Source organism: Mauremys mutica, chromosome 10 (genome assembly GCF_020497125.1).
Source record: "Mauremys mutica isolate MM-2020 ecotype Southern chromosome 10, ASM2049712v1, whole genome shotgun sequence".
Taxonomy (NCBI): domain Eukaryota; kingdom Metazoa; phylum Chordata; order Testudines; family Geoemydidae; genus Mauremys; species Mauremys mutica.
The window spans coordinates 37,887,553-37,901,486 of record NC_059081.1 but is presented as its reverse complement, the minus strand read 5'-3'; the positions used below and the strand labels follow the sequence as shown (position 1 = coordinate 37,901,486).

The following is a 13,934-nucleotide window of genomic DNA, read 5'->3' as shown; positions in this document are numbered from 1 at the left end:
AGGGACTCAGGCCACTAGGCCGTGCTACCCCACCCCGAAGGGGGGGGTTTATGGACTCTGGCCGCTAGGCCGCGCTACCCCGCCCCGAAGGGGGGGGTTTATGGACTCCAGCCGCTAGGCCGCGCTACCCCGCCCCGAAGGGGGCGCTTGTGGACTCCGGCCGCTAGGCCGCGCTACCCCACCCCGAAGGGGCGCTTGTGGACTCCGGCCGCTAGGCCGCGCTACCCCGCCCCGAAGGGGGGGGTTTATGGACTCCGGCCGCTAGGCCGCGCTACCCCGCCCCGAAGGGGGGGGTTTATGGACTCCGGCCGCTAGGCCGCGCTACCCCGCCCCGAAGGGGGCGCTTGTGGACTCCGGCCGCTAGGCCGCGCTACCCCGCCCCGAAGGGGTGTTTATGGACTCCGGCCGCTAGGCTGCGCTACCCCGCCCCGAAGGGGGCGCTTATGGACTCCGGCCGCTAGGCCGCACTACCCCACCCCGAAGGGGTGTGTATGGACTCCGGCCGCTAGGCCGCGCTACCCCGCCCCGAAGGGGGCGCTTGTGGACTCCGGCCGCTAGGACGCGCTACCCCACCCCGAAGGGGTGTTTACGGACTCCGGCCGCTAGGCCGAGCTACTCCACCCCGGAGGGGGTGTCCATAGACTCTGGCCGCTAGGCCGTAATACGCCAGCTACCAGGGGCAGACCGAAGGACAAGCGAGTGGTGCAGCGCTAGGCCCCAACCCGCCCCTGCCACGAGGGGGCGCTGGGGCACCTGGCCCATCACAGAATGATACAAGAACCAAATGACTTTCCTGGAAGAAACAACATATACCATCCACAAATTTCAGTGTGAAAAGTGTAGTCCGATCCAAAGGATGGTGCCAAGAGCTATCATTTGACTTGACTAAGGAACTTGGTACAGAGTTCAATAAAGAGCATAATTATTATCTGTGCAATGCCATTTGTTTCAAGAGCTTAAGAAATTCTGTGTATCAAGAAAACTAGCTAGGCTGATGGAAAACACTGAAGTAACTGATTAAAACAGACACTGGCATTACATCCATGACAACTGACATTATCAAGTCATCTGATAATACAGAATGCTAAACTCTAAACTGAACAAGAGCCATTAGAAAGGAGGTAGAAACAACCTAATGAGACAGTTTTTCATTGCTTAGGACCACTATACAAGGATAAGAAGGTGTTGAGCACTTCATTTTAAGGACAGCTTACAAGAGTCCCAAATATCTTCCAATATTCATATACATGTGAATTTCCTTCCAATTTAAAAAACTGGTGCTGTAAGCTCATATGGAGATCACTGTTTCCTTTGGCTTTCTCACAGACAGCTCTGACAGGAAGCCTACACCAGAAATGACCTTTCATCCCAGGTTGAAATCAGAAATGTTGTTGAATTTTCCTATCTCCATCTGCTGCTATCAGGGCACTCTGAATTAATAGTTACTTGGAAAAGATAAGCAAGTACAACTACTTAAGGAAAGTGAGAAATATGGAAAAATAGGATTTTGTGATATTTATGGGCCATTAGAGAGTTAAATATTGTAATGAAACACACATAAAAGGAACATTAGAATGTAGTAGAGAAGACAGGTGGAAGAGAGAATCTGGATCAAAAATGTCTGTACTACATTAGAAGATGAACACTGCTACTTAGACATTGAAGGAATCAATAGTATTTATAAAAAAATCAAGACAATGGCATCTCTGTTTTCATATACCTTTTTCCTTAGCATATGTTATTTACATAAGAAGAAAGAAGGTATTTCATATCACATTACATAACATGCTATGGTAGGACAGGAGAATTCCATTCTGCATTCTTCTGACCAAATCCTAGAAAAAAAAGCAATTGAAATATCTGAGCTTTTTATAAATCTTTACAATATTCCAAAGTACAAAATAAAATTTGTAGAAATATTAGAGGATATAATTATTTCTCCTTAACAACAACGTTTCAAGAACTCTGACCTCATGTTGCTATCAATGCCTTATGTCACACCACTTCTAAAGAACCTACATGTGAGATAAAGAGGACTTGACCTGCATGTTTGTGTTGTACACTGTATACAAACACATATTTTCATAAATTCACAAAATTTTTAAACCTTAAAATGACAATTACATGGCCAGATTTCCTTTATCATTCTTGTCACACTGGCTCAGTCACTGACTCTAGCAGCTACATTAATCATTCTTAATTTTACTTCCCAAGTGCAGCTGCCCTCATGGTGCAATCTACTAAAACAGCACTTGACCTATTTGTTCCCACCATCTTCACTGACACTTGCTGCTGTAATAGCTCACCTGGGACACCATATTCCATTTTCTGCAATATCTTATCGACAAACTTTACAGTTGTTACAAGCCTAATATAGAGTAATGTGCTTAATCACAAGAGAGATACCTGAGTACCACAGCCGTGAGAGAATCAATGCACGATCTATGGGAGCTTACATTTTCATGGATTTTAATTGTTCTATACTGAACAGAAGCAGGTTCAGAAAGACCACAAAGTTAGTATAGTACTGTACAAATCAAGCCTACATTTCCTAAGAATAAGATTCAACTCAAAATAGTATTAAATTACTACATAGGGAAACAAATTGCTTGCCAACAATCATTTCATCTTTAAGAAAAAAAAATGATTCAGTTCTATCTACATAAAGATAATGAAGAAACTGCAGGTATTTTGTAAGTACATTTTTTTTTACATGGAACAAAATACAGGACTATGGAAGGATAATTATACATGGCAAAAAAGAAGAATTTTGTCAGACTTATGTTTCTAAATGATATTTTGTAAAATGACTATAACGAGAGAAAAACAAGAATTCCCCTTTTAAAAAAGGCCAGCATCTGTTTTATAAGTACAGCTAAGTAATACACTTGGGGGACATATTTTCACTCAGTCCACAGACATCCCAATGACCTGAATGGACTCTCTCTGTATGGGAGGCTGAGGACAGAACAGTCTCATTAAGTTACACACCATTTCATAAAACCTGTTGTCTAGGGAAAAACAATTCTCTTGTCATTAGTCAAAATCTTACTGTTCAAAGCTAAACAAATACAAAACTCAAGTCCAGTGTGATTCTGTTCTAGCAGGACCTACATTTAAACAGGAGTCTATTTTATTGCAAGATTTAATGTGAGTGAATAGTATTCCAGTCAGCTGACTATCCAAGCTTTTTTACCAATTTAATGAATGCAATATAAATAGCGTGCGAATGAGTTAATAATTAGATGACATTCCTGGGTTTGTAGTTTGTTAAACAACATGATCTTAGTTTAAATAGTGCATTTCAACTGAAGTATCTAAAGCCCTTTCAAATTTTCTGAACTATGGGCAGATATTCAAAACTACTCCCAGACCTGACTTAACCATGTAAAAGACATGCTTAGATATGACTCCGAGATTTACACTGTCGGGTGTGTGAACATTTGTCCCAAATATTATTTCAGGTATTTCTAATATATAAATCACTAGAGTATACAGGAATTATGCGACCCAGCCACTGCTGCAACCACAGCCATGGTTAACATATTGTAGCGGAACTACACAACAGTTTAGGACAGCAACTGAAGATCACCGTGTTCCACTGAAATTTCAGTACCTATATAATATTGATAAAAATAGCAATGCAAGCTTAAGAAATTGCAATTATATTTATAAAGAAAGTAGAAAAAACAACAACATTTTAGGGTATGTAAAAAGGTTAACAAAACTTAATTTCAAAGTCCTTTCTTTCCCCTCTTGTGTGTGACATGGCCCAAATTCTCATAACATAAAATGAAAATATTAATTGTTTTTGTCCAAAAATCCTATACTAAAAAGTTCTGCTATGTACGAAAATGAATCAGGATTGAAATCTTAATGCTTTGTTTCTCAGACTATTTACCTTTCAACACATGCAATTAATTCCTATTAGTATACCAGGAATTCTGTGTATCAAAAGGCAAAGTACAGTATGACAACATTCAATGCAAACTTCTCAAGTCAGCTTCCGACAGGCTGAGTGGTTAATCAGGAGTTTATCAGAAAAACCTTTTAAAGTTCTGTAACTTAACCATTTTTAATGAAACGTGTGTTGTGTACTAGTTTATGTATATCATTTGTATTTAACCTGGGGTATGAGAGAAAGAGAGAGAGAACTTGCATTAAATTACATACTGGACATTTGCAGGATGTATTTCATATACATTTTTCATTTTTTTTTAAATTGTGCTTTGTTTTAAATAAAAGCTACCGTTTGAGTGCTCTTTTGATATTAATATAAAAGTCAAATATTTTTACAGTGCTTTAAGGTCTGGTAAGTTTAGTTCATTCCACTTTTATCATACATCAAAAAATCGTAAGTGGTATTACTATGAGGCTGATAAGTCTCATATTTCTCAAGACACATGGCTCAAGATAAAAACATTCCTTTATTCACTACAGGTCACTTTCTCCAATTATAAAAAATTACCCTAACTCAGAATGGCAGAGCATGAACAGACACTGATAGTCATGTGGGCCAAAAGGCCAGACTTCTACTATCAAAGACCTGTCATTTATTAATGGATTGCACTCAAAACACATCCAGTACTTTCTATACATAGCAAGACGCAATCCTTTTCCCAGCGAGCGCACAAATACTTTTCACTTATATGGAGACTTTCATTCAAGGTTTTCATAGCACTTTACAAATATTACGCGTCACAACAAACCTGTGAGACAGGTAATATATCCATTTCACAGGTGGGTAAAAGGCAGTAAGAAAATCTCCATTATACCATTATAGTTGGATAAACTTGCCTCGCTCAAGGTACCCAAACACAGACAGAAACAAAACTGGGAATAGAACTGCAGTCATCATCACCAGCCCTTAGACAATACCTCCATTACAAGAATTCCTATGGAAATAAGCCTTACACAGAAGAAGCAGTCAAGTATCAGAGGGGTAGCCGTGTTAGTCTGGTTCTGTAGAAGCAGCAAAGAATCCTGTGGCACCTTATAGACTAACAGACGTTTTGCAGCATGAGCTTTCGTGGGATGCATCCGAAGAAGTGGGTATTCACCCACGAAAGCTCATGCCACAGAAGAAGCAGTTGTTCTGCAGCTGTGTGGGAAATGTTTTGCTAATACACACTGGATAATATGCTCCTTATTGTACATTACATTCAACAAATGATGTTAAAATAACATTATTTAGATTGCAAAGCGAAGCACTTGAAAGTTAGAAGATGTCCACACAATCTTAATTCTGCCTCTTTGTGCACCCACTCTGTGCACTGAATGAGGCAGTGGTTTTATGTAGAAAATAGTATGTGATTATGTTATTAAAGACAACATAATGCAAATGCACAAGTGGGCAGAATTAAGGTTGCATGGATAACTGTAAATCTGGTGCTTCCTGACTTTAAAATGCTAGGATTTTTTTTTTTTAAGGAGAAAGTTGAAAACAAATCCTATTATGTGCAACTGTACCCTCCCATCATTTATCAGCAGAATCTGAAGCTAGGACGTCAGCAATGCAACACAGATTTCAAACCACTTAAGCTACAGAACTAATTACACTGGCTGGTAAAAGCAGAAGGCTCCATCACCCCTACTCCTCCAAGAAAGGGAATGAATCACAGGGTCCTGATGCTGGGTCTTGGCAGTGATTGTGGGTGACAGAGTCTAGCCCAGCCCCCGCCACACACATACACCCCACCCCAGGGGCTGGGGTAAGTTCCCGGTCCATGTGGTGCCCAAGAGGTGGGCATGGGCCACTGGGACCATGTGCCGGTCTGGGTGGAGAGCCTAGCCCAGTCCAGCTCCCTCAACTATAGCTGCTCTGATAGTTCCCTAGCCTTCCCAGTTTAGCATCTGCTGCAGCATGAGCCCGGCCTCAAAATGTGCTATTATTATTTTGGCAGGCTGCCCAAATTTTCCTGAAAAAGGTAAACTGCGTAAGGGAAATGATCATTTTTAACACTTTATATCTCAGCGAATTCATGGAAGAAAGAAAAGGTACTTCTTAGCTCTCGTTGCCAAACAACAAGATCTTTCTGAAAACAATGGAAGTGTAAAAGCTTCTCAAAGTAAAGATCACAAGAATTATCATCATGACAAATGTTAGGCAAACTAAACATAGGTGTCACCACCAGCTCCCCCATTAAAGAGTCAGTGTGTTCATCTAGCGTGAGTTACACAAACACAAAGTTGTGCATATCTTTACTTACTAGCGATAGCAGCCAGGGTTGTACAAAAATTCTCTGGCAAAGTAAACTGCTTTTGTATAAGCATTATCTTTTGCTTTTAAAATGCTTATAGCTACTTTGTTTTTATAATTTTAAGTCATTCAAATGGTATTACAGGGTTTTGATGATATTTGCTTTCTAAATGGATTATCTTTACAATACAGGAATATTTTTGTGGATAAACTTTGTAAGTTACACTTCTGTTTTCTCTTAACAAAAATTACAGTGAACAAAAACAAAATATTAGCAATCTGAAAAAAACTCTAGCACAGAAATAATAAAAAGTTGACAATAGCAGACCTAGAAAATATGCTAAAATGTCAAAACAGACAGCATCTTTATTTTAAATTTCACAGTTCTCATTTAATTTTAAAATAATTTAAATCACACAATAAATTAAACTTACTTAAACAAGATCTTTTTCCAGCTGTGCTTGCCCCGCCTAAGCATAAATTGCCTCCTCGATGAACCAGTTCAAGTTCCAAGTTTGTTCTGCATGAAATATATAAAGATATTAGGATGGAACTTCAGTATTCAAGCATCTATAGACAAAAAGGAACTTCCATAAGCTCGCATTGTATACCATAGGGAAGAACGCGGCGCATTAGTCGCTTGGTGGTTACATAAAGGCAAGGTTTGACAATTAAAAATAGCAAAATAGAATACTTTTGTGATTTAAACAGCTTGGTTGGCAAGTATTGTATGAGGCACTCAAACTACAGCGGTGACTGCATTACAGATAACTAAATATATTTATTTTGCAGCATGTATCATTTTCAGACACTTTCACAACTCATTGCTGCTAGTGGAATTTTTGTACAAACCTGGAAAGACAACAAAATTGTAAGAAGTTAGATATATTACGAACATGTGACTTCCTTTGTGAGGCACAGAATTTTTTTAAGTAATTTACAAACAAACAACATAAATCAGATGCTTCATCTTCAGAATATTTTAATTCCATTACAATGGAAGCCCTGTCCTTTGTTTGGTAGCAATGTTATTGGAAGCCGTGGACGTAAATTTTTAGTGAAAGGCACTGTAATTTAGCTGTGTAACTCATTATTATGAGATGGGAGTTGTGCAACAAAATCCCTGCATGTCACATTAACACTTTACTTCTTAGTATACTATAATACTCTGATGATTAGACACTATTTTTTGGCCAAATTCATTAACAATGTTTGACTTTGGAATTGGATGTTTATGTACTGTATTACCGTTTACCCTCAAGACACTGATCAAACAATTTACATTTTGTCTTCTGAAAGTTTGTTTTAACAAATAAACATGCGTTCCCACATTTCTGGTGTAGGAAGACAAAATTACTACGCTGAAGTGATATTATGCTAAATTAATTCAAACGGCAATCTTTTTCCTTATGTGTGTTTCTTTAACTGAAATTAAATAAACCATTTCTAGACTCAGTGTAATTTGACTGAATATCACTAATTGCAAGAAAACCTATTTTAGAATTTTAGGCATATGCATATTTAATCTAAACTACAGGATGAAGAGAACAGAAAAATACTTCATTCAAAATAAAATATTTTGGAAAAATTTCAGCTCAATCAGTTTAAGAGACTACTGGGTTCTTGATATACAGTGTTTGTAAAGATACTTCCATATGTTTCTAAAATAGTAGCATTTCAAAATATTAATATCCCTAAATTTGCAGCTCATGCCACCCATTTCTGAAGGAATGCTTTAATCCTCTCTACTCAGGAAAAAAAAAAAAGCAATTTAACACTGATAATGTTCCTGCTCAGAGCTCCATCTGGTAGCTGCTGATAAGGGCATCTGTGTGACAGGGGAATTTTCCACTCTTCAGGCGATTTGCAGTGCTCACTGAACTTCTAAAAACCTACCAGCAAGGAAGCAGGGACAGGGATTTCATATTAGTGGGCAGAATAGCAAGTGTAGATCAGCATGTGTTAGTTCATCTTTGGAATATAAATGAGACAAATGTTTTATTTCTACAAATCTTCTGATGACTAATTTGTAAATTAATGGCCGTCTTCTACTACTAAAACCAAGACATTTGCTAGATATTATTTAAATGATTTAATCAGATAATCAGAAACACTATCTCAATCTCTTAAGAACAAATTTGTCATATCTAGAATTTTCAGTTTTCCTTTCACTAAGACATATATATAATTTTACAAAAGCAAAAGTCAAGGACAAATCTGACAGAACAAGACATGCATGCAGTACTGTGCTCAGTAGGAGGAGAGTCCTGGTGACAATCTCTCCCCAGCCCTCCTCCCCCGGCACACTCACTCTTTTTTCCTCCCAAGAGAGTAAGGCACCTCCTTATAGTGTATCGTATCTCCACAGCACAAACACCAGCCCTCTTCCGGTGAGGCATCCCCTCCAAACAAGCTCATATTTATGGGAGATACTTTCCCCTATTATGCTCAATCTTCTGAGAGACTAGAGCACTTCTCCCACAAATAGGCACTTTCTGCATGGCTTTTTTCCTATATTACCCGAAAACATAGAAGACTGGGATTCAAAGAGACCTCAGTAGGTCATCTAGTCCAACCCCCTGCTCAAAGCTCAGTTGTTGGAGAGACCTGCACTACACTTCCTGTTCTCTCCATCCCCATTCACATTCCCATCCATACTGAGGTATTGGTTAGCCCCTATAGTCAATCACCCACTGATGGAGAAAAGTAAAGCTGAACTCTCACCATCTAATCTCCTATCACTGATGGAAAAGTGGGGGCATCTAACATACTCTAAATAAGACAAGTGGAAAGTAAACTTGTCTCTTGATCGAATCCTTTTGCCAGAAGCTGGGAATGAGTGACGGAATGGATCACTTGATGATTACCTGTTCTGTTCATTCCCTTTGGGGCACCTGGCAGATGGACTTTTGGTCTGACCCAGTAAGGCTGTTCTTATCCTCCACTATTCCACCTCCCTCAATGAAAAGTAAGAGAGATCAGCCACTTCCAGCTTGATACTCCATCTCTCTCAGAAGAGGAGAAGCAAAAGGAAGTGTATCCTCTCCGTCTTTCACTGGGGCAGGAACATAGGAAGCACAGCCTCCTTTGGATTGCTCTTCCTCCCCCACTGAAGAAACTGAGAAGGGAGGGCTGCTTTGGCTAAGGTCTTGCTTCCTTCTGCTGCAGGGAAGGGACCATTTTTAACTTGTGTTTGTGAACTCCAATTAACCTGAAAATATATGTGATGCCTTGTTTTTTAGTAGCCATCAGAACACAGAGTAATACAGGGGTATAGATAAGTTAACCCACTGGGGGGAAGATAATGGGGTGGAAAGCATGTCTGGAGGAACCAGCCCCTCTCCTACCTTTTCACAGGAACAAGTATTAGAATGGGAAAGTCCACTACCACTACCATTGCCTCTCTCATATCTCTTTAAAGAGTTAGCATGTACGAGACAGTGAAAAGGGAAAGGAGTGGCAAGGGAGAACTGTGTGTCAATGTATACATAGCTGACAGCATAAACAATGGCTTTGTCTAAACATCCAACAAAGCAGAGATCTATCATATGCAATGCAGCAGAAGCAGTTTACAAGATGCTGTCACAAATGACAACCATCAGTACAACGTGGAGCTATTACAATTAAAAGTAACATACATACACCACTATACCAGGCCTATAAACACCTGTGAAGAGAGAGAAATGGAGCAAATGGAGGAACAGACTTAGGTAGCAAGATAAGAGATTGGGTGAAAGAAAGACGGGACCTCTATAGATAGCTAAGTAGCTGCTTCTCCAGCTGCACACACAGACCAGGAGGCAATGGCCACGGAATGTCTCTGGTACTGGGACAGCTGACAAGAACCAGCTCTCTCCCCCTTAACAGCTGCAGAATACCCCCCTCTACTTCCATTCCTTTACCTCTACTTGCATGTGTCCAGGCAGCAAGAGAGTAATGGGTGAGGAAAGCATGTTGCATTCACACTGCTACAGAAAGGAATGAACTACTACCACTGGCTACCTGAGGGCACCACAACTCAATCAATAACACCCCACTTTCAGTATGTGGAGTTTACAAATGGCTGCCCAGATGCCCCTTTAATCTATTGCCTATGGTATCTTCTCCTTGGCTCTGCTTCAAAATTTCTTCTTACCTGCAAGATGGCTCCCTAGAGACGGCAGGGAAGGACATTTCTCTTACTACAGATACCCCAGCCTATCGTCTGACACAAAATGGAACAAGAGGCTGATTAAAGCAAGAAGATTCAGAGATTTAAAGATTAATTCACTGGCTAATAAAATGGCAAGGCTGAAGGTCCAGTGGATATAATCGAAAACTATTTTTGAAAAGTGCTTTATTAGGAAGTGACCAATTGTCACCTTGACCACTTTACGTTGTGCCTTTACCCCAACTCTCTATTTGTCCATGTTTTTTATTGTAAGCTCTTCCGTGTTTGTACAGTGTCTAGTGTATTTGGCACAGGCAGAAACAAATTAATAATAATAGTGAACCAACTATCTATAGTTTGACTAAGACCGACTACAAAAGGAGAAAAGTGGGCAAGAAGGTAAGAATCTAAAAATAGCAGAAACATCCAGAATAGCTATTTAGTGTGCTAAAAGGAGAAATGACAGCCACAGAAACAACGAGATAGGATTAAGAAGGGAAAATTTAAGCTGAATACCAGGATAAACTTCCTGATAGTGAGGAGTATTATTCTGACATTTAGCAGTGAAGTGGAGGATACTCTCATGCATGGACATTTAAAATTACACAAAACAAGACACTAGAAAACCTATAACAAAGAACAATCCTGCTTCAGATAAGGAGGTGAACTGCTAACCTGCATAGGACATATTCTTATTTCTATTAATGTTATGTATATTAAGGTTAAATTTAAAGCTTTTAAAATAAAGGTTTATGATCATAGATATTCCAACCCTATAGTCCTTATACAGATAAAATTCAATAGGAGTTCTGTGCACATTTGGATTGCTGAATCAAGTCCTAAATCATTAAGAGTGAAATTAACACTGCTGCAGAAGACCTGGCAAAGGCCCTCCATGTTACCTCACATGTTGGGAACAATATGGAGTGGGTGGATCCAGTGTCTGAAAACCTCCATGTAGGGGAAACAGAAAGCAGTGACCACTTATCCAGTCCAAAGGATGAAAGACCAGCCATGGATGGGGAGTGAATTTTATCTCCCCCACCCTAAAAGATTTTCATGTCATTTACTTCTAAAGCAGTGTAAGGAACAATGTAACACTGTTTTAACTCTCACAGGAGAAATACTGAATTCTGAATTTAGATTTTAGCACAAACATGGAATGTCCAATTTACTTTTTAAATTGGTTCAGCTGACATTTTCTATGTTGCATACCTTTTATATTATTATAAACAGGTTTTTGCATTTTAAAAAGGCATTTAAGCAAATCATTTTTCACACAAGGAACATATTCATTTGATGAGCTAAACCGAGCGACAAGAAAACCTCAACTGTGTACCCTTGTACACAATGTAGTGTATAGATTATAGTACACTCCATGTAAATGTAACTGTTTTCTATTTTGAAATTATGTTTACCATACATAAAAATGAAGTTACTCTTTCACATTAGCTAAATATTCTACTTACAACATCAACAAGACCCAAGAAAATCATTAAATAATTATTATGAAACAAAATGCAACTGAAGTATTCTTAAAGAAATTCAAATAATTTTCCATGTTATTGCCTCATTTATTTTATAAATAAAGGCAACAGTGGTTAGTTTTTATGGATATACAATAGACACAACAGGGCTGTGAATCTTTACTGTGACATGACTATATTTGAATCAGGAAAATATTTGTATGAAAGCTTTAAATATTTGGAATCAATAAATGAAATTGTTCAGAAGAGGATTAAAATGTTACAGTATTAACAAAAAATCATCATTAGAAACTATATCAAAACCAAAAACTTTCTTTTACCAGTTAAAGTCTCTATGGTAAATTATAACAATATATTTACCCTTTGCATCACTTACAAAATCAGGAAGTGATTAAGGATATGATGGGGCTCATCAATCTATAGATGCACCAGGGCTCTGTTTGGTGCACAGCTGGGGAAGGGAGGAGAAAAGTGGGTGGCATTAGGCCACCTTTCTTCTCATTCACTTATCCCTGATCCTGGGCATTGCCTAAGGGCCATTATGTGGGCAGCGATAATCAGCTGCAATCCATGCAAAGAGGAGGGGAAGACTGAGGGAAGAGGAGTGGCTGGAAGTGGGCGGTACAAAGCTGATAGAGCTGGGTTTACACAATCAGGTGAATCCCTATGCAAGGAAAATCTCCAGCTGCACTTTTTTACGGTAGTTTTAAGTTCCCTTTAAGCTGCCAAAGAGGCACAAAGGACAACTGGTATAGGACAGAACCTGGTCTATAAATCTTATACTATCCACTTTATTCTTATCAATGCATATTTCACCACAACACAGCCTTGACTCTGACCCATGATTTTTAATTTCCAAACATTTTTAAGGAACAGTATTAAACGGGAAACATTATCAGTATTGTTTTTAAAACTATGTATCATTGTTCTTTCTTGTACATAAACGGATAGATCTTGCAGTCGTACCCTTGGAAGCAGACATTTGTGCCCCCACTGAAGTCAGTGGTGCACTGTATGGGTCCTAGGTGTAGGAATCCAACTGCAGGATGAGGCCTTTCGTTGAAAAAGAAAAGTGTGTAACTTTACTTATTTACAAAAAACCGTTATGTGTGGATTTGCATTTAAGACTGAATCAATGTGTTTTAAGAACTGTATGCTGCAGTTCTCTTTTGAGCTGACTGATGAAAGAACAGTATTTATTTCAGGAATTAATGTGCATTATGATGCAATTTTTTATTTTTTTTAAACACGTGATAAAGAGTAAATGGCTAGGCTACTATGCAGGCAGTGTAAGATTTGATACTGTGCCTTAAACTGGTCATTTCCTTGCTTTCCAGTATTTCAGTTTTGCACATAACTCAGTAAACTGTTGCCACTAAGCAACCATAATTGGGTTTTGAAAGAAATTGATGCTGATCAAATATTAAATATTAGCATTTACATTTTAACAAAATCCTGTTGTAACAATATAGGAGTTCATAGCTAAACTGCTTAAATTTTCCTTTTGTTTTTATAACACTCTAAAGGAGAGGTCACCACTCGTAGATTGCAATCGACTGGCCGATCCTGGAGCCTCTGCCAGTTGATCGCAATCCCTGGCCGCTAAAAGTCTGGCAGCGCAGAGGGGCTAAGGCAGGCTCCCTGCCTGCCCCGGCCCCACGCCGCTCCCAGAAGTGGCCAACACGTCCCTGCATCCCCCCTGGGGGCAGGGGGAGGTGCAGGCAGGGGTCTCCACGTGCTGCTCCTGTCTACAAGCACCACCCCAGCAGCTCCCATTGGCTGGGAACAGAGAACTGTGGCCAATGGGAGCTGTGGGGCCGGTGCTTGCAAGCAGGAGCAGCATGCAGAGCCATGTGCACCCCTCCCCCTATGGGCCACAGGGGCGTGCTGGCCGCTTCCGGGAGCAGCGTGGGGCTGAGGCACGCAGGGAGCCTGCTTTAGCCCCGCTGCACCACCGACCAGGAGCCCCCTGAGGTAAATGCCCCAACCCCCATCCCAGAGCCCCTTCTCAGAGACAGCACCACATACCCCTTCCTGCACCCCGAACCTCTGCCCCATCCCTGACCCCCCGCCTCCCGGAGCCAGTACCTCATACCTC

General features: G+C 40.0%; 1 protein-coding gene across 1 annotated transcript in view; it reads right to left on the bottom strand.

Moving 5' to 3' along the window:
* Positions 1 to 13,934, bottom strand: part of UBR3 (ubiquitin protein ligase E3 component n-recognin 3) — a 206,026-nt gene that overhangs the window by 48,970 nt on the left and 143,122 nt on the right. The window contains exon 30 of the mRNA XM_045031947.1: positions 6,634 to 6,719. Within this exon, the coding sequence (XP_044887882.1) occupies positions 6,634 to 6,719 (86 nt within the window). The remainder of the gene's footprint in view (positions 1 to 6,633; positions 6,720 to 13,934) is intronic.